We start from the raw sequence: 21,728 nt of genomic DNA, 5'->3' as shown, positions 1-21,728 counted from the left end.
TATATTTGGATTATGTTTAAAGCTGTCCATACCGTAAAGTTTCATTTAAATTGAAGATTTTCTTTACCTCCACCAACCATCTGTCAGTCAAAATAAATTAGTAAACCATGATTCCTATGGATGTCTGTTGTGTACAGAGTGTCCCCCAGGCTACCATGGACCAGGCTGTTCTCTGCATTGTTCCTGCCACCCTGATGCCAGCTGCGACCCACAGACTGGACACTGTGTCTGCCCTCCTGGCAAAACAGGCCACGACTGTACAACATGTAAGAACTGTAATTGTCTTCATTTCAGTTTCTTTATTATGTTTTAAGAAATTATAATGTTACAGTGTTGCTGAGTACAAAAGTTTAAGTTTCTGTGCATAAGTTTAACTGCAATACTTCCTGCCCTTCATAGCATGTGAATCTGGTTACTGGGGCCAAGGGTGCAAAACTAAATGCCATTGCCAGGACAGCTCTGTGGGCTGTGACCCCGTCACTGGTCAGTGTGTGTGTGAGACTGGCTTCACCGGAGACCAATGTGAAAAGAGTAAGTTAGCATCTCACAAGAGTTTCAAAAAATGTATATTTAGTGAATGCTGCCACCATGGGGTGATTTCAGTTACAGCAGCTTTTGCTTTAATTTACAATAGAGAATTCCCTGATATTTAATTTTATCATAGCATTTGATTCCAGTAAATTTTGAATTTGATCCTGTGACTTGTAATGTACTGTATAATTAGAGATTTGAATAAATTATATGCAACTCCTACGATTCTGGGATGAATAACACAATATTTAGCACTATACACAGCGTAACACAAGACAGACTGAAGGTTTTTAAAAGGCTTCATTTTGGTTAGAAGTTGAGGATTTGAAATTTTAAAGCTCAAACTGCAAAATATAGTCTTTTCTGTGTTATGTTTGCACTTTGCCTTTCACAGTGTGTGTCAATGGCACTTATGGCCGGGGCTGTGCCCAGCAGTGCCAGTGTCAAAATGGAGCCCATTGTGACCATGTGAGCGGAGCCTGCACATGTTCCCCTGGATATGCTGGCACTTTTTGTGAAAAAAGTAAGATTTGTTTTGTTTCTGATGATGAGTGACTAACATGTATGTTATGTTATGTTTGGGGTCATTTTAACCTTTAATCAGTCTTAAACGCCTCTAAAACAGTTATTAAAGGATTTTAGAGACTTAAATAATTGATTCAATTTACATTGGTCCACTTTGTACTAAGTTTAAAATCCCAAGAATGAGAGCATATTTGTGTATATATATATATATATATATTATAGAGAGGGGGGGGGGGGGGGGATTTGCTCATTTTAGGTAATAAAGGTTTGCAGGACCACCTCTCCCTCTGTCCCACACACATACCATACCCCCATTCAACCTGATTAAATAACCAAACCTGCATTTTTTTAAAAATATTATTTAGATTTTAATTTTATTAGTTAGTCGATGAATCACTTAGTGGATGGGCAAAAAATTGATTAGCAACTATTCTGATAATCAATTAATTGTTTAATGTAATTTTTTAAACAAAAATGCAGAACATTCCAGCTTCTCAGTTCTGAGGATTTGCTGCTTTTCTTTGTCTTAAGTAAAAAAATCAGTGTAACCACATTCCCAGACGAAGCTGCGCTGCTCCTCTCCATTACAAGTGACATTATCTCTATCATGTCCAACTTTTACTACACTAGAGGGCGCTGCAGGATGGTCTTCTGATTTTTTCAGTTTCAGTGAATCATCACAAAGATTCAATGAATCATCTGATTGTCCGTGTAATGTCATGAGCAAATCCATTTTAAAACCACTCATATCCCAAGATATAATTTATATTAGTCATTCTGGGGTAGATGCACTGTATTTCATAGTCACCCTACCATAGCAAACTTGTCATGTAACTAATATTCATCTCATCATTATGATATTTGTCCTGAACTGCAAGACATGCCAACAGTCCCAGAGTCTTAACAATGTAATAGATTTGTTCTTGATTATAGTCTTTTGACTCAAAGTGGCCTCATGTTATTACAAAGTGTAAGATTTACTGTAAGTGTACTACCAGGCCCAGAAATTCATACCACCTCCATAGTGCGTGGGGCATCGTAAATCATGGCCATGTCACACTAGAGCAGAGCTTCACATCCCTAGTCATAACAGTCTAATGGCCTCAGACGTCGACGTTGCTCTGATTGGACGTTGCTGTGGAAATACGGCTATCGGTCTGACCAGATTCTGTTTTCTGAAGGCCTTTTTCCCCTCAAACAGAGGTGTCTAGTTTCTCAGTCTTCTGCTGGGCCTCTTCCTTCACGAGAAGTCAGGAAGAGGCCTGTGCTGTGAGAAGGACCAGATCTCTCTAGTTCATCTGTTTCACAGAATTAAAATGGAAAGAGATGATTTTTCCTTTCGGGTGTTTGCTCCAACGTGGGCAATTTTCGTCCAAACTCTGGCTTATATCTCATTATTCATGAAAATAACAGGTACCGCAAGACTCGGACAGCTTGTTACTATGGTAAGCATTGTTTCGCTGAGCAATCATGTGTCACAGAGGCTGATGCTAAGCATTTCAGTCAAGTTTTGTTGGAGAAAGTAAGGCATTGTGCTGACATGGGTCCCGCACACCACGCCACTTCTTCAATTAACGTGGATCGTGCTCCGTTTCTGGTCTGCAGCTTTGAAGTTTGCATCAAAATAGTTCATTTGGTCGCAGTGTAAAGAACTCTGGCCCGACTGGTATTGAACATCCGCGTTATTGTTGAACAGAACTGGTTTGTTTTCTTGTTGTTGTGTTGACCTTTTCTGGTGTATGGACCCTGAATAACACCAGGAAGTCCTATTCTATGTTCTCTCTATCCGCTCTATTTCTGTGGTCTGCTCTCCCCGGCTGTGTGGTCCCTGGACCTGCTTTATGGGCTGACAGCAGTGGCTCTTACACAACCAGGGATCTGGAAATAATCCTCCTGTCTTAAAGAGCTCATTTAGTCTAGAGATGGAGTCTTTCAGCGATGGCACAGTGTGTGTTTGTGTGTGTGTGTGTGTGTGTGTGCGTGTGTGTGTGTGTGTGTGTGTGTGTGTGGTGGACCGAATCCTCTGTGCCTACCTATAAACAAAGACTCAGGAGGGAAGAGTCGACATTTACAAACACTAGCAGACACTGTGCTAATATCAGATGACAGATTGATGCTCTGTGGTTAATAAGGAAACCAGTCGCCCCCTGCTGGCATAAACAAATAATAAACTTTGCCAGGCAGATGTGGCAGTATATTCCGTGAAGATTTGACATACGGTATGTGTACTGCAGTAAACTTTATCTGCCGCAGTTGAAAAGTAAGGAAAGTGTTTTAACATGTTGAATTGATTACTGTGCCTGGAGAATTAAATAATTCCATTAAAAGGGAACATCACTCATCTGAAATGTTTTATGCTCATATTTTAACATCAGAGACGCATTTCACGGATAAATAAATGATATCATGATCAGAGTGACATTCCTGAAACATTTTCCCGCAGGACAGAAAGACCAGCTTGTTGCTATGGTGTCAGTAACAGCTATCATAATAATAAACAACAGACAATAAACCAGCGATTTTGCTACAGTAACGCCACAGACCTGATGTACAGCTGGGTTAAAATGACAGCATCCTCAGTGGGCTTGCTTTAATAACATCTCAGCTTAACCACTACAGAGGCAGGCAAAGACGTCATACTGTCAGCGTGGGAACAAGGCGATGGCTGTGCCAGAAACTGCTGAGCAGGAAAGATACTTTTCCCAATTTGAGGCCCTGAAGCAGAAAAAGTAGGAGTGGACAGCATCATCAATTGGAGCAGGAGAAGGAGGGCATGATGCATAAACTGTAGGGGAACACCCTGAGTACTGCACTGTGGCATTTAGAATACATAAAACCACCAAGCTCCACATTTCTGCAGTGTGTGTTTTCCTTTGGTAACATAGTCCACTGTTTTCCTTATAGATAGAGGATGTAGTATATAAAACATTTGTAAAAACTGCTGGCAACTTAGATCACTGGGATAGACTCTGCTCACACCCTCACCAGGCTCAGATTTTTCTCACTTTGTGCTGCAATAGAAAACAGGAGAGGGCACTCGAAGAGAGAGATGCCCACAACAGCTGTCACTCAGTCAGACTTTGGCGGCGCAAGAGGCAGCATTCCTGTAAATAAAGTCCAGAATGGAACCAGAACTTTTTGTTTTGCAAAATACGCCTCTCATGCTTGAGTTAGGCTGTGATCTGTTCAGTGACAAATTGAGCGATCAAAAATAGGCCGTGAATAAACAGAGTCATTCTTTCCTGCTCTGGTGGAGTCATGCTTACAGACAATATTTACATCCCAGTAGTGGAAAGGCTCATTCATCCAGCAGCCTCTGGCTCAGTTCTTGTGGATAGGAGGCACTATGTTTACCAAACTCTCTGAGTGTCAATTGACTCTACACACACTTAAACAATCTCTCTTGCTCTCCTTGAGAATGGGAAACAGACTCTTACACTGGCATCTCCTTGCATCGGCAGCAATACTGTAGGTGTGTGTGTGTGAGTGTGTGTGTGTGTGTGTGTGTGTGTGTGTGTTAGGGGGGCACAGTAACCTGGCTTTGTTTTGCAGTCTATTGGTGGGGCCTGTGGACTCAGCAGGTGCTCTAATTACCGGCTCTCCGTGCCCCCTCTACCCCCAAAAGGGAACAGCCTCCGAGCCGCCGTCGACTTTGATGTGGCCCAGATCCACCACACATGTGGGACATGAGCTCACTTAACGAACGCAGACGCTCTGCAAATGAACAGCCGCAGCGTGGTACTGCAATTTGATATTGGTATTTTCAGTAGGTGGTAAGACAGAGAGGGAAAGTAAGAGGAGGAGAGGAGAGTCAGAGATCGGGAAGGGAAGAGAAAGAACTAAAAAAAAAGAAAAGTTGGCATCTAGACCTTTTCCTCTCCTCTTTTGTGAAGCTGCCAGTTCTAACCAGTCGGATGTTTTATCTTGGCCCACAGTGTGCCCGGACGGCTTTTACGGTCTTGACTGTGGCCAGATGTGCGAGTGCAGGAACGGTGCCCGCTGCCACCACATCACAGGAGCCTGCCTATGCACCGCCGGCTGGGCAGGACCACACTGCATTCTGGGTAATGGAAGCCACATCATTAAAACGGGGTGTGAGGGAGGCCCTCACTGCAGCCCATCACGACATCCTCTCCTTAAACACAACTATGATGTGTTTGTGAACAATTATCTCTATAATGAGACATTGCCGATTACTTTTTTTAGGGATGGGTAAGGGTGGAGAAAGGAGGGAGGACAAGAGTGCCCTCTGGCATACACGCTTTAATTGAGGTCTATTCTGGATAAATGCACCCACGTGTTTATAGTGATCAACATTAGGAAAGGGAGAACATAACTTGGAAGAGTCTTTTAGTAGCTAACCAATCAGTGTTCTCATGCTAAAGTTTCTTGAGGATTTCATGCCGTTGTTTTAATGAATCCAATGAAATGCCCACTAAAGTTCTTAGTCTGTCATTCTGCAGTCTTATTCAAGACTTTCCTCTTGCCACAGCCATTTTGTGGTCCTAACTACCAGAGCCAGAGTCAGCAGAAAGCCACTAGCATGACTTAATGATGCATCTCTGTCATTAGCGCATTTTCCTCTTTCTTAGACTCTAAATGTCATCGTGGACTTTGATCATTAAGAAGTTTACAATATGTGTGCTGAAAACCCTAATGCCCCAAAATGCCCTTATACATTTTCAGTGGATGTAGCTGCAATTCATTTTAAGGTACTTGCGGAAATGTGTTTCGTGTGCCTGTGCCTGTGCCTGTGCCTGTGCCTGCTTGTTGTGTGTGTGCGTGTGTGTGCGTGTCTGTGTGTGTGTGTGTGGTTTGTGTGGGCAGAATGACTGCAGGGTCATTTTGGAGAGCAGTGCAGTCAGACCTGTGAGTGTCAGAACGGAGCCAGGTGTGACCACGTCACCGGGAGATGCAGCTGCGCTGCCGGGTGGACTGGAGTCAGCTGCCAACTGCGTGAGTAGCTCCTCACTCACTTCCACACCATGACAATGAATGAAGCTGCGAAATATTTACTGCTGCTTTCCTAAAGAACCCATATCAGTGGGATTTCATGCTCAGTCAGTTTTCTTCAAATCCCTGATAAAGAAATTTATCGGGGGAATAACTGATTCCTGGAACTTAAAAGAAAATACATCAGAAAATGAAAAACTAGCTGAACAGACGCTAAATTAAGATCTACCCTGAATTTGAAAATGGTAAGTAGAAATGTAAAAATGGACATGATTTGCTGAAGTGGAGCAGAAACTTGTAAATACCTTACTGAGGATGATCTCATATATGAAGAAGCCTGATGCACGTCTTCTCACTGAAACACTTTACTCATTGAAAACCTATTTAAATTTGCAGGTGTTGGAGTTGCTTTTTCCAAACTTGCCAACTTTCATTTCTCCTGTAGGCACCTGACTCTAGACTGACTACCAAAATTTGAATAATGTCTTCATTATTTACTCATCTTAGATTTCCTTCATTTGAATGTCTGTTCTGTGTTATGTGTGTGTGATTTCAGCCTGTCCTGCAGGACAATATGGGGAACATTGCTCTGGCCAGTGTCTATGTCAAAACGGGGGCTCTTGTGACAGCGTGACTGGTCAGTGCTCCTGCCCGCCCAGCTGGACTGGAGCCGCCTGTGAGTTAGGTAAGGCCTTACTTCCTATCTTCCATCCATCCTTAAGCTATACTTGTGAGATACATCATTTGTAGAATGTAACATTGATCTAACTGTTCGTCTTCCTCTCTCCTAGAGTGTGAGGAAGGACATTATGGAGAGAGCTGCACCCAGGCCTGCAGTTGTACAAATGAAGGGAGATGTGACAAGGTGTCAGGAAGATGTGTGTGTCAGCCTGGTTGGACAGGAGAGCTCTGTCAATCAGGTGACCTCCTAAACTTCACATCAGCACTATTGTATTACACATCACTTTTTATTGATTGTCTTTTAATTATTGTTTGGCATAATACACAGTATTACATGTTTTTCACCTCTCCCATTGAGACATATAGATATCTAGCTAACCTGCCATCCAACTTGGAGAAGTGAAGCCTTTTCTCCCGGCTTGCATCTGTGCCACATTTGTTAACATTTCAGCAGCAAAAGAAAAGTGCAGGTTTACTTACTTCTGGAATCATAAAACTTGCTGTGTCAAAACAATTTGTGCAATTAGCCCTGGGTAAATAAGCACAAAAAAACCTTGACATTTTTTAAAAACTTTCTTTTCAGCCGCTAATGTTGCATGCTGAACAGGAATGCTTGTGTGTTTTGTCTGAAGCCTGTTCTAAGGGATTCTTTGGAGAGGGCTGTGAGCAGAGGTGTGACTGCATCCATGGTTCCAGTTGCCACCACGTGACAGGCGGCTGTGAGTGTGAGCCAGGCTGGAGGGGAGCCAGGTGTGACAAACGTGAGTGTGTATAGGACCGAGGAAATTGCAAGTGAATGAAACTGGCGATAGAGTGAGCTTTGAACATGAGAGTAAACTGACTGTGTGTGCCCGCATGTGTGTGTCCACTCCCAGCCTGCCTCCCGGGGTCCTACGGCGCTTCCTGTGTCCAGCGGTGTCAGTGCCAGGCTGGGGTGTCCTGTCACCATGAGACGGGGAGTTGTGGCTGCCCAGCTGGACTCGCAGGGCCTGGCTGTGAGAAAAGTAAGACTATAAAGAATAAAAAACAAAACTTTATGACACAAATAGAAACATTTTTCCTCATAAATTTTGTTCTTTAACGGTGAGGTGAGCAGCGGCTGTATCTCACAAATGTCTTTCATGTATAACTTATTGAGAAAGCCTTGGCACACGGCTAATATCACTGTCACGCATTTAAAACCATTTGGTTGACATTTGTGCCTTGCCGCACTCCCATCAGGAAGAAAAGGCATCATGGGATTGAAGTGATCACCAAGAATCCTTCTGTTAATTCTAATTAAAATTTCCTTTTTTTTTCATAGTCCTCCTGGAAAAGATTACCATTTATTCCATTCCAGGAAATGCACTCTACACCAGTACCAAAGCCTTACTGTCACAGGAATTTATGCTAATGTTTCATTATTTCGACCATACCCTTTAGGACTGTATACGACCAGCTTCACTACTCAGCCCCTCACCACTCCTTCCACCACCACTCCTTCCACCACCACCCCACCCCACCCGCCCCTGCATCGCTCAGCTACCCTTCCTCTCCTCACACACTCCCCCAGACATCTGATAAATGTTACACACCGGTTGCCAAGTAAAACAGAAGGCATTGTTTTTGTCTCCTCGGCGGCGGATAAGGGCTTTTGGAAGGCAGACATGCATAATGACAGCGCCGTAATTGCCTCTTTAGTCTGGAGTCCTTTCTTATCTGTCCCCCACGCTGCCTGCTGCTGCCTGACTGAGTAGCTGAGTGCTGCGGTCTCACCCGTAAACATGTTCGGTTCACAGATTCATCTTGTTCGCTATGACTGATTGTCTGTGGACTCCATTCATTATTGTGATGAGCGTGTACGTATGTATGCAGACGGAGTGTGTGAAAGAATGTCCCTGTGCGTCCATCTGGGTTTTAGGCACCAGGGAAAGTTGTTGGGAGTGTTGGTTTTGTTGCAAGTCAATACTGAATGTCCCAGTATGTTCACAGAGAAATCTGAGGAAGGACAGGGAAATGGCATTTGTATTTCTTCCCACAAACTACCGAACGTGTGTGTGCATGTGTAAAGCCATATCTGCTGTCGTAGTTTAAATGCAATGCAATGCTGGACTTTCACTTTTGATTCATTTTTGGTGTGCAACATCGCATTGCAGATATAGACACAATATGAAGTTTGTTTCCTTATAATTTTACCTGTGTAGCATCTACAGTATGTGATATGTTTCTGGATGTATTGTCTTAGCCTGTCCTGCTGGCATGTTCGGGCAAAACTGCAGCCAGCTGTGCCAATGTTCAGGTGATCAAGAGCAGTGCCATCCTGTGACGGGGAAATGTAGCTGCTTACCTGGCTACTACGGGGCACACTGTGAGCTACGTGAGTACACCGCTTTTTTTTTTCTTCCTGCTGTCAGTGTGGACTGATATTGGGCATGTACTAATATGCCTTTAGTTAAACAGGGAGTTGGGTGGAAAAAATGGGAGCAGGATAGATTTTCATTGAAGTCAAAGATTCATATCTTATTCATAGATAAAGCCAGAACTTTAGTGACCTTTTGTTCACCTGCCATAATGGGTGTTGGTTTTACATTTATTACTCAGATTTTTGCATATAATTTCCCTCAAGCACAAAGCAGATCAGGTTGTGCTAACATGTCACCTGTTACGACCCTCTTAAGAAAAATGTCTAGGGGAACATGAGGAGTAACATGAAGTTCACAAGGTGACTGAGACACATGGCAAGTGTAACAGGAGCGGGTGTTTAATATCAGAGTAACACAAGTAACAAAATGCAACAAACTACTAATATTAAATTAAGGGAAGCAAAAAAAAAAACATTGGGGTCTCTGAGGCCAAAATAATAGACAAAACTCCCCTTACTATCTAGGAAATATACCTCAGGTAATCAGTAGAGTCAAACAAAAAGACATCTCTAACCTCCCCGACTGGCCACAAAACATGAGAAAAACAACAAAAAAAGGCACAGAAACCCTTCAAAGCTTCGTCTGCATTAAGAACAACAGAAACACTTCAATCAGCAAGGACAAGAAAGAATCGTACTAACAAGGTCTAAAAAAACAACCACAGCAACAACACAACACATAAATAGGCAGCTTGGTAGCCAAAAACACCAGAAACACCAGTTCTGGGAAGCTGATATAGCTGTCCACTGATGAGAAAGTGACAAACAGCTGACAGTCTGGGCCAAGCTCCAGGTGAGATGGTTCAGGCACCCAATGAGGGAAAAGAAGAAGACCTGCAAAACACTTGGAGAACAAAACATCACCTTTGCTCTGCAAGTAGAATAACCTAAACCCCAAAAACTGGATTAAACACTTCAAACAAACAACGTTACAACACTTACCTTCCCTCCTCTTTTTCTTTCCTGCTCTTTGTCATGGTTTGTCTCCAGGATGTCGCGCAGGGACTTTTGGGCCAAACTGCAAGTCCAGATGTAGCTGCATCAATGGTGGTCGCTGTGACTTTAGGACTGGGACTTGCTACTGTCCTCCTGGTTTCATTGGAGCTGACTGCAGCTCAAGTAAGTCAAGAAAACTTGCACCTGTTTGTTCTCCCAAATAGGAAAGAGTCATGACTTTTAGCACCCCTGTATTATAATTACATGGAGTTAGTGTTTTAAGGATGCTGGTCAACTACCAACCCACAAGGTCTATGATGTGAAGATTTTTATCCTCATTACTTTTTGATTTGTTGCTTTGAGTAAATGAGGGCGTGTTTATTTCTGCAGGTTGTCCGAGTGGATACTATGGGAAAGACTGTGCTAAGCTGTGCTCCTGTGGGGAAGGAGGGCAGTGCCACGCAGCAACTGGGAGGTGTATGTGTGCCCCCGGTAGGATGGGACAGTCCTGTCAGCAAGGTAACTGATGCCATTGATTGTCTTTGATTGGCTTGTACTAGCGGCCTATGACACACCAGCCCTTTTGGTATAACTAAACAAAGTTCACTTGGTGCATATTATGCCACTGTGAATCATTTTATTACTGTCAATTTTATCAAAGTCTGATGTGTAATCAATATTTTTGCACTAGTTAAGATGATTAATTAGTCAACATTAAGGACTGTCAAATGAGTTAAAAAGTTAAAACAAAAATACAATTATTAACAAATACAGTTTGGCTGAAAGGGTATTACTTGTTGTATAAAATTCATACTGGCACTTTTAAAATGTAGTGATTGTTTTTTGAGGCAAGAAGAAATATCTACTAAATTACAAGAGGCAATTTATCATTGAGCTTTGAGATAGATATCAAACATGGTTTGTATTCAGCCTTTTATCTCTTACCATTCTCTTGAGTATGCAAAGAGTCAGCACTGAGGCTGACATGCATCAGTGGAAACCATTGGCCCTAATGAGTTCTTCAGAAATAGGAGACCTAACTGGAAAGTGAGAAACCACCACCAAAATGAGGGTGTATTTTTCAACATCTCTCACTGTATATTTAAGTAACAAATTCTCCATTTCCTCAGTGTGAGGCCTCTGATGATCACAGGACTGTTTTTCGCGGGAAACGGAGGCAGAGCTGGGTTTTCTTAATCTCACCCTTTATCAGCAATTCAGCTGGATTGCAAGCGGGGCTTTCCAGTGCTGCCTGTGCTAAATGTTCTCTTCTTTAGCCTCCTGCATGTACTTGGGACATACCACCTCTTAAGTTCCTCTTGTTGAATGTTTACAGAAACCTATAAGTAGCTCGTTCTCTGTGTTCCGTGTCGCTGGATTTGGCAAGGAAGCAAATAAATAAACAGGAAAATCAAAGACGGCTTGCTTATTGTGTTCCCAATCTAAATTACCCAAAGAAACATGATTATTCTTTTATATCAGCGCCAAATTAGACTACTTTGCCATCTCTTTAATGAACTGTTGCTTAAATAAACATGAATGTGGTTAGTGCAGTCTTGTATGTGTGTGTGTGTTTGTGTGTGTGTAAGTGTGTGTGTATGTGTGAAAGAGACAGATAGACAGAGAGCACACACTGTGCTTTGTGTGTTATCAGTGTGTTACACCCGTTGGTGTGATTGCTGAGTAGAACAGAAGAGCCTGGAGCTCTTGTCTCGCTCTGATGTTTTCTGGATGTGTCTGCAGCGTGTCCCAGAGAGCGCTACGGTCTGCAGTGCAGGAACACATGCAGCTGTCAGAACAGGGGTCTGTGTGACCCTGTTGACGGGTCCTGCAAGTGTGGACTGGGCTGGACTGGACCACAGTGTGACACAGGTACAGCTTCAGAGGCAGTAGACACAACAGAAAATACTAAGAACTAAACAAAACTGTGTTCTGTTCACGGGAAATCAAAACTTTGAAAAAGAATAACAAACAAAAAGTCATGCTATCAGATCACTATTAAAAAAAAAACTCTTCAGGACCCATTTTTATCCCCACATTGTTTTTAATGCTATTTCTGCTTAAAATGTTATTTTCTCATTTTTGTTCCCACATTACTATGTACCTGTCCTTTCTATGTTTTACTGTATTTTGAGTTTACATTTTTTTTAATCATGTAAAATGCTGATTGACAGACTTTGTTTTATAGCTGATAAATGCTGATAATTGCCATTAGCCTTATATGACCCAGCTTTGTTTGAAGTCTTATCAAAAGTTGCCGTTTATCACCATCACTGTATTTAGTCTACACATTTCTGTTGTTTATAATCACTGCTTCTTCACGAGTACCACTGATTTGTTAATTGAGAAGTTACAATCCAGTTCAGTGTGTGTGTGTGTGTGTGTGTGTGTGTGTGTGTGTGTGTGTATAGCCTGTTCACAGGGAAAATATGGATTTGATTGCGCACAAGATTGTCCATGCTTCAACAATGGGACCTGCGACCGTTTCACTGGCACCTGCAGCTGTACTGCTGGATACTACGGCCACTCCTGTCAACACAGTATGCAAACCCTCACTTACAATACAAAAGGAAACTTGTTGATAAGGTTACTACTTGTTTCGCTGACACTTTGAAACAGATATAATTTTTTTCTTTGCTTCCCTTGTGAAATCGTTGACAGTGTGGGACTTGAATGAACCTTGATACAACATGATTACATGACGATTTTTAACCATAAGCTTAAACAAGTAACCTTAACCTCAACTCTGTTTCTCGTGTCTCTCCCAGAATGCCCCTCAGGGTTTTTTGGAGTCAACTGTGCCCATACCTGTGACTGTAAGGTCGGTCGGACATGTGACCATGTGACAGGCCAATGTGTGTGTCCACCAGGCTACTATGGGCCACAATGCCAAAGACGTGAGTACATAAGAAGATCCAAACGTTAATTATCAGATGTAAAGTTACACTCCCTTTTAACAGATATCTCATATTTTAATTATTTAATGTTTTTGAGATACTTACACTCCATTAGGACCATGAAGACAGAAACAATGTCATGCTCACAGTCACAAGCAGTGCTCATTAAAAAAAAAAAGAAACAGCCACCTGGATGCCCAGCTGCTGTTGTACATGGGCAGATATGAGCATGAATGAATAAGAGATTTCCAACAAAAAAGAAAAAGAAAAAAAAGTTGTGAGTGTGTTCTGGCAGGCAGACGGACAGGCAAGTAGGTAGGTGGGCAGGCAGGCAGGCTGGTTATTTGATGAGAGACAGGTGTTTCCCGACTGCTTAATGCGTTCCTGTTACATCCTTGTGCCCTCCTGCCTGCTCACGGGGCTCTCAGCCGCAGTGTGAGTGCCTAAATGGCCACTTCAGTCCCAGCAGGAGATATGACTGAGCATTGCAGAGCAGCTGTAAGGCAGAGACAGACCTGGCTCTATCTGCGTGTGTGTGTGTGTGCGTGTGTGTGTGTGTGTGTGTGTGTGTGTGTGTGTGTGTGTCTGCGTGAGAAAATCTCTATGCACATTTTCTTATCACTAAATGCACTTTTGTGTATAAGAAGTGGGACTTTCTGGGACATTGTCCATTTTGTTAACTTGTCCTTTATGTGACTAGATAAATAAATACATATAGGTTGTGTCATGTTAGATAATGATAGTATACTCTCTTAACATAAGTCGAGTTTAGTGCGACCGCTACCTTTTCCAATCTAAAAAGTAAGTTCACCAATAAGCTGACTGTTCATCCTTCTTGTAGTCTGCAGAGAGGAGGGTTATGTGATTAATGAAGGCAATGAAAGTGTCCATAACTACATCAGTGCAGCTACATTTGTGAGTGTGTATATGTGTTTTTTGTTTTCAGGGTGTGAAGCCGGCAGCTTTGGACTGAGCTGTGCTAAGTCGTGTGACTGTGTTGGTGAGGCCCCGTGTGACCCATCGACTGGACGGTGTCTGTGTCCCCCAGGGAGGACAGGACAAAGATGTGAAAAAAGTAGGCACGAGGGAACCACACTTTTATTAACACGACTAAAAAAGATGTTAAAATTTAAAAGTTAACTATGTGTGTCTGTCGTGCAGAAGCTCTTTTCTTTTTTAAACGTCTCCTTCCTTTCAGACTGTGGTGGGGATCGTTTTGGCCCCCACTGCTCCCTGCCGTGCCAGTGTTCCCACGGGGCCCACTGCGATGGGCTGACTGGCCGATGTCTGTGCCCGCTCACCTGGCTGGGTCCCACCTGTAGTGAAGGTAAACCTCCCGCAAGCTCCTATTGCCATCCACACACGCATACACACAGAGGGTTGTCAAGCTAAAACAAAACGGACACACACACACGGACACACACACACGGACACACACACACACACACACACACACACACACACACACAGAGGGTCACAGGCTGTAAAGCTGAACCAGCTTTAGTGAAATACTGTGTCATGAAGTGTGAGAGGCTGAGCCCCATCACTCTGTGTGTCACCCTGTCTCCCTCAATAGCTGCTCCTGTCTCCTGACAGTTATTTTAATCTGCACCCAGCATGGAGCCAGGCTTGAGGCTGTCTTCATTTTACCTCCTCAAAGCCTAGCACACGGGAGACTACACACCAGTTACTTCTCCTCCAGAAACCCCAGAACATTTGCTTTTGATTTTCAAATAGTGCTGATGTCTTCTTGCTTTTTTTTTCTTCTCCTTTTCAGCACTGCTACACCAAACCCCGGCACTGCTGAACTTCTCAGTGTCCCAGAGAAAGAGAAGAGCAGGCAGCAAAACCACATAACCCAAGCAGAGGTGCAAACTCCTGACTGGACATTCAAACACAGGGCTTGGCTGTGTGAAACATTACTACGATCATCTTGGTGAAGGTGATGTTGGTATTACTATGTTTTCGTGAAACTGGTACTCAGCTGTCAGAAACTAGCCCCACATCACTGAGCCCGGAGTTCAAGATAATCAACCAGTGAACCTGGCATTTGAGGGGCCCTCAAAGGACCACAAGCTCTAAACCTACCCCAGTCTGCGTAAGATTTAAAGTCCAGGGTTACACAGACTTTTTAGCAATACACACAAATACCTGCATCACATCTGTTACTATCGCTGATTGAAAGTGGTTAATTTTGCTTTCCAGTTTGACGTCTAATGAGTTGTTAAGGGTTCAGTTTCTTTCTTAAGGGCAGTTGGACAAGACGTGTGACTGAATCGGAGACTTTCTTGTAGCTGGAGAGTCTTTACATCTGCTTTTTTTTTTTCTTTTTTTTTGCGTCTACAAAAAACTCAATGGTTAGTGTGACAGAATGCCAAGCATATTTCTGGTGAAAATTAAATGCCTCTAAAACAGATTTAGAAATGTATATGGGTCACTTATATACTTATTCTGAAAAATAAATCCCCAAGATCCACACACACAGGGACTGCAGTACAAAAAAATGGTCCAGTAGAAGAGCCTTAAATGCTGAAGCAGGGGATGTTTCATGATAAAAAAAAGAAAGACCTCCAGACATATGTTAAAATACATAAAAAATACTCTGCTTTGAATAATGACTTATGTCTGATATTTTTTTCCATAACAAACTTCAGTTACATGGTTAAATAACTGAAAATTGCATTTACTCCGGCAGAAATCCAGAATCTATCAGTATAACTTTAATTACTCCACAGAAGATATCTCCTGCTTTTAGTGAAATGTCCTTTCTCAGTGTACGTAAGTGCACTGGAGGGTTCAGGGTTCCATATCACACCTCTGTGAGTTACGTATTGAATTATGATTGGCACAAATCATGCCACAAATCTGTCTGTAAATCAGATTTAAGGTGAGCAGACAGAAAGTTTCCCACTTCAGCAGGTGAGTGTGAAAACAGCCTCAAAGCTGAAACACATTAGAGTAGATGGGGAGTTTAATTGTAATCAAACAAAATCAATTTGGCAAATTCTTTTCTTTAAATATTTGCTAAAAATATTTTGAAGCCTGTAACTACACACAAATATTGCAAGATAAAAATGCTGATTTTTGTGTCGATGTGAATCCTTCAGACAGAGGTTGCATCCTCATCAAACTGTCTCTCTGTCTCTGCCATACACACAGGGAATCGTATTACTTACATATTTCTTATGTTTGTGTTTATTCCCTTGCTTATAATTTGTTGTTACAATTTTATGTTTTGATTTTTACACATTTTCATTGTATTCTTTGTGAAACTGCGTCATTTCCCAAAAGAATCCAGCTCCCATCGCTAGTTCATACATTTGTAGATTATTCCAAACAAGATTTTTCCTAGCTGCAGGACTCATCCTCACCTTAACTTATTTAACTGTTCATACACCTTCCTTTTACCGATGTCTGTGTAAAATATTGTCTACCCGTAAGTTATTTCTTAATTTTGAATATGACAAGAACAAGCTCCATTTACCAGCATTAGGAACACACTTATTGGCATTGATCATGGAGTTTACTGCATGCAAATTGCACTTTTTTCGAATCTGTGTTTATTGACTCGGCAGCTGATACAGAGTTTGGGAGTCAGGTAAAAAAATGATAAAACTGATGTTAATAAACTTTGACATACTTTGTACAAAATTAGAAGCCTTTTTTTAACCATCCCATATCACTACTGCTATCATTTACCATATGTGTGCATTTGTTTTGAGGATTCAGCTTTTACAAAAACCGTATTTGTATTATATCTCAGGTCATTTATCCCTCATAACCTACTGTGCTCATTTCCTGATGGTCAGCGGTGCTACAGTGATGCATTTTGTTTGATTTTTACTTCATCTTCCCGTTGTCTTTTTGCTTCCTCCGTGATGTGTCTTTGTCATCTGTGGTTGTGTTTTAACTACAACAAAGTGAAGAAGAGCCATGAACCAAATAAATGACAACAACATACGGGGACACCTGCTTTTAACCGTCGATTTTTGACTTTTGTGCTCTGAATGCAGCGTTGCATGGTAGTGATTTGTGTGATCGCTCATTGGGGCGGAGGGCACAGTAAAGTTATGGAGGTAGAAAAAGGGGGAGAGAGGGTCCAGCTGTCAAAGAGACCTATGGGATCCTGTGTGTGTGGATATGTCAGTGTGTGTTTTTGTGCAAGGCTACTACCAGGCATCTCTCATCAGCCCGAGAGGGGTCAAGCATTAAGGCCATGTCTGCCTCCCTGACAGTGGTATAAAGAGGGTGGGGGTGGGGGAGGCACCTGAGCAGGGTGCACTGGTGGTGTAAGGTGTGTGCATGTGCCTGTTCTTCTGTGTGTGTGTGTGGGAGGGGGTGTCAGTGTCAGAGGAAGAGAGAGTGCTATCCCCAAGGCATTTTTCATGTGCGTTGGAGCGTTTTCTCCTCTATCGGCCAGAGGCGGCTGTGGTCCGGCAGAGGCAAGCAGGTGCCTGGACCAAACATGCACCCCACATCCAGCATCCCCGAGGTGAGTGATGGGTGAACGGGCCCGCCAGCGGAGGATGGAACCCCCCACAACCCACTCTCCGGTGTGGCTGATGGATGGGAGGCCGTTCCAGCGCGCCCTGTGTTGTGACAAGCAGCAGATGTTCTCCAATAATGTTTATCAGCCGGGCCTTCATCTTCAGATGACACACACCTGTTTCCAGTCAAACAGGCCCAGAGAGGCCATCCATCCACTGAGCTCTGGGTGGCCACTGCACTGTTGGATCAGCTCTCCACACATAATGCCGGCAGAGAGCAGTGCCACAAATGAGGAGCTGGCACGCCAAAAGACATCTAAATGGTAAGATCAAGAAGTAGCTCCGGTGGAAGCCAAACCTTATGTATGCTTAGCACACTGCTGCACAGTTTTTTTGATTTAAGATGCTCATAGGAAAAGGAGCTGATTCAGGATTCATCTTGGTTCACTTAAAATGATCTCAGTACTTTAAAAGCCACTTTTGTTTTATTACAAATGCATGCAAAAAGATGTTTTTTGTGCTTAAAGTCTTTTGGAGGAAAAAAATGGCCTTCTGTTGTACGCACACTGGCTTATCAGGAATTGTCGAGAGGGAGAGAAGGGTGCAGGAAACTGGCGATGAAATAGCCCGTAAAAGGTAAGATCGCATCATGGGTACTTTTTCACTGTAATTAAGCATACACCACTCTTTGCACTAGAGATTCTATCACTTTACTGCCATAGCTTCACGTCCCAGAGATAATTTCTGCCCCTCTGCATTGAACCAGAGCTCCCAGAAGGCCACAGTGTTTTGAACTCCAGCTGACAAAGCTGTCGGCTCAGATAAAGGAATGAAGGGGAAATCATTTCAACACGTTCCTGCACCATTTGCTTGGTTGTTGCCTGGAAAAATAAATGTTAAATGTGAAGGCTGCAACAAGATGCGTATCAATGAACTCTCCCACACTCTGCGGAATCTGTGTGGTGTGAAGAGCGTACCTTCGGGTTAGATGTGTCTGACTATAAGCCTGAACAAAAGTTGCATTTGTGTTTCAGCAGAAATCGTCTTATGCCTTTTCTAACTAGAAACTATAGTTGAAGTTTCTTTTTTATTTAATTAGTGAAGTGTTGAAACCTAAATGTGTAGCTGTAGTTAGGTGTACGTTGCTATTTACACCACTAGATGGCACTCAAAATGGAAAAGAGGATGAAAGCTCTGTGGATCTAGTGGGATAATTATGCAGGCTTCTGGTATACTGTAATGAACATAACAAAGTACAAACATTTCAGTTGATACTGATGCGTATATCTTTAGGTTACTCCGACAATACCAGAACTCTAAACTGTTATTTTCACTCCTTCAAATGTGGAGCTGAAGGCCTGATGAGCTACTCTCTAATCTACTCCATCAGCAAAGAATGAGATGATTTCAATAGCAGACTCCAAGTGGTTCTGCCACCACGCCTGTCCTGATTAGAGTCGTCATATTAAAACCATGTGCACGGCTGCTCCGCTCTGTCCTGTGCTGAGTGTCCATCAATAACACTAATGACCTGTAGCCTCTAGGGGGAAAAACAAACAGTGTAATGAAACCACAACCTTAAGCTCTGGTGCTTTCCTAGAGGGAGAAGGCAGGGGTGGAGAATAGACGAGAAGATAAGCAGAGAAGAAGAGGAAGGGGAAGAAAATGACAGGGTGTGAGTGGCCTGCTCTGCACACACACTCACACACACACGGGAGGACACCGAACCGACAGAGGAGGTGCTACCATTATTGTAAACACAACAAAACCTTGATGTGATGAATTTTGGAGTCTCCCCACCCACCCACCCACACACACACACACACACCCACACACACACACACACACACACACACACACTTGTGCCAACTGTTAGCAAGTACCACTCTACACCAACACCCCCATCCCTCCTTGCAGACTACCCTCCCACACCCACCCATGCCTCCCTCTCCGAAAATGTTTCCCCTGGCGTCTGAGTCAGCACGGGTGCCAAGTCAATCAGCGTGAGAGCTGCCAGCTGTGATGGCCTCTCTCTCTCTCGCTCTCCCTCTCTGGGGCCGTGATGTATGTTCCAGCAAGGGGAGCAGGGCAGTTACATGCCACATAGGGCTGGCTGCGTGGACGGGTGGCAGAGGAAAGGAAAGGAGGGTTGGGGTGAGGACAGAAAGAAGGAGGGGAGGAAAGAAAAAAGCGGACAGTGGCTGAACAGGAGCTGTAATGAGGCCTGATGGATTCTGAGGCTGTGCCAGCTGCCCCATTAGCTGAGTGGCTCCAAGCCCCACCAACCGCTGCCCACAGTGTGCCCACCCGACCACATACACACACGGTAGGGACACAGCAGCTTGGGGATCCAGCCCCTTTGACACACACACACTTCACATTTAACTAAAACAGATTGCATTGACTAATGCACATTCTTATGTCTGACTTCCTTAGCTCTTTAAAACACACACACACACACACACTCATCTCAGGCCCTGCCAGCCACACTTCAATACACACTGAGCCCTTTATGAGAAGCTGTGGGTTAATGACGGCAATAACTCGTCCCAACGTGTTGATTAAGTGTGAGAGGATACATGGGTGACATTGGCATGCGCTAATCAACACTGATCAAACCGGTGCATGCACAGCAGTTAAATGTTAAGCTGCCAAACTCACCCAAGTGCCCTCCTCGCACCTCTTCACTGCCCACACACAATGACATTATGCACACTGCTCTGTATTCATAATATTTTGGTGTTCTTTCAAGAGGCAGTGCCTTTGGACTTTTGTCTGGGGTAAGTCCTTTATGTAGGTGATGTAATTACATGGGCAATTTGAATTGCAGTGGTGGGGGAGTGGTCAGTGAGGGGTGGTGGCAAAGTCCCACTGCCAAGTTAGTTCCCAGATGTAGTCAAGGTATAATCCCCGTTTGTTGAAAGCTTGTTGAGCGGTTGCTTCCAGATAGTTTTATTGCACCTGCAGAATGATGCATCATTTCCCTTTGCATAATCCTGATTACAATTGTCTCTGTGTTTGTTCCAGCTATTTAAAATGAATGTAGCGCCGCCACCCCATAAAAAGGGCAGATGATGGTGTTTGGGCACTGGAAACTTTAAAATGGGATGTTCCAAAAAAAGCAGGTCAGCAGGCCGGAGTAAGTGCTTAAAAACAATTTTGATTTTATGAACAAAAATATTACCAAACTGAAGAAAATGAACCCTGGGGAATTCAACAAAAATACAACTTAAACCATAACATCAAAGAAATAAAATCTGCAGCCTCACAGCAAGCTGTCACCTGCTCTGTCTCTCTCTATTGACTTCTGACTGGCATCTTATCTTCTGCTTCTCACCTAACTGGAGCCTACCACCAGCTCAGGTAAGTATGGGGGTGAGCTAACCCCACACAATCCTGTCCAAGCATACCAAACCCCATACAACCACTGCATACTAACTTTTGTTAATGCTGACAGTTCCCACTATACAATAAGCACCAGATATTATTCATAAGTGCACAAGTTTCACCCCACTGTTATCTACTGCAGAACAGTTCTACCCATCTTCCCACATGTTCATGCCCAGTCCCTCCCTACTACTAAGAGGACCTAATGACGCACACCTGTTTCCCCTTTCCCTGATTGAGCTGCTGATCAACCCCACTCACCTAGGCAAACAAATGAAAATATACAAAGTGGGCCAACCCTTCCAAAATATCGAACCCGCAGGCGAAGATCAACCACATCTCACAACCAATGTATTGAATAACTGAACCTGGAAAATTTATAGAAACATCCAACTGAAATTACTGATAACCATGATAATGACAAAACAATGATAATGTGGGGGGTCAGGGCCTAGTGAAAAGGGAATGGAGCAGCCTTTTTACAATGGGACATAAATCATCTAAGTGAAAGTGTAAGTTCTTTTAGGCTAGTGTTGTTTTCATGTGCTATCTGGCTTCTGGCATAAATTACATTAATATGGTGAAACCGGGAAATATAATAAAGAAATAGTGGTTAAAGCAGTTATAATCAATAATTTTAAAATGACACTGGATCAAATGACTCTGTGCAACATGAAAGGGGCAGCTTGTAGTGACACAACGACAGAGAATTTACACCCGAATCTGCAGTTCTCCTAAGCTAGTTTTATAGTCTTTCAGGTCGTTGTTTATGTTTTGCGGCCTGCAGCTTTACTGTTTTGGTTCACTCTCACCGCTCTCACAGCAACGTTTCTGGCCTTAGCAGGCAGCTGTTTTCAGCAGAAAAAGCTCTAAAAATAACTCAGCACCAACCAACTTACAGACAAGTTACACAGCTACTAGCTGGTGATT

The 21,728-nt window shown here is 43.1% G+C and overlaps 1 protein-coding gene across 1 annotated transcript in view; it reads left to right on the top strand.

Annotated features, from left to right (window-relative positions):
- Nucleotides 1–16,876, top strand: part of LOC111224105 (multiple epidermal growth factor-like domains protein 6) — a 56,808-nt gene extending 39,932 nt beyond the window's left edge. Inside the window, exons 19-32 of the mRNA XM_022748503.1 lie at nt 400–531; nt 926–1,054; nt 4,992–5,120; nt 6,566–6,694; nt 7,566–7,694; nt 8,915–9,046; nt 10,082–10,210; nt 10,418–10,546; nt 11,771–11,899; nt 12,439–12,567; nt 12,796–12,924; nt 13,871–13,999; nt 14,123–14,251; nt 14,702–16,876. Of these exons, the coding sequence (XP_022604224.1) occupies nt 400–531; nt 926–1,054; nt 4,992–5,120; nt 6,566–6,694; nt 7,566–7,694; nt 8,915–9,046; nt 10,082–10,210; nt 10,418–10,546; nt 11,771–11,899; nt 12,439–12,567; nt 12,796–12,924; nt 13,871–13,999; nt 14,123–14,251; nt 14,702–14,781 (1,763 nt within the window). The 3' untranslated portion in view covers nt 14,782–16,876. The remainder of the gene's footprint in view (nt 1–399; nt 532–925; nt 1,055–4,991; nt 5,121–6,565; nt 6,695–7,565; nt 7,695–8,914; nt 9,047–10,081; nt 10,211–10,417; nt 10,547–11,770; nt 11,900–12,438; nt 12,568–12,795; nt 12,925–13,870; nt 14,000–14,122; nt 14,252–14,701) is intronic.
- The last annotated feature ends 4,852 nt before the right edge of the window (nt 16,877–21,728 follow it).

The sequence above is a fragment of the Seriola dumerili genome, unplaced genomic scaffold, assembly GCF_002260705.1.
Source record: "Seriola dumerili isolate Sdu_G_001 unplaced genomic scaffold, Sdu_1.0 BDQW01000122.1, whole genome shotgun sequence".
NCBI classification, from domain to species: Eukaryota; Metazoa; Chordata; class Actinopteri; order Carangiformes; family Carangidae; genus Seriola; species Seriola dumerili.
Note: the sequence above shows the minus strand (reverse complement) of the source record. Positions and strands in the feature narration are given on the sequence as shown.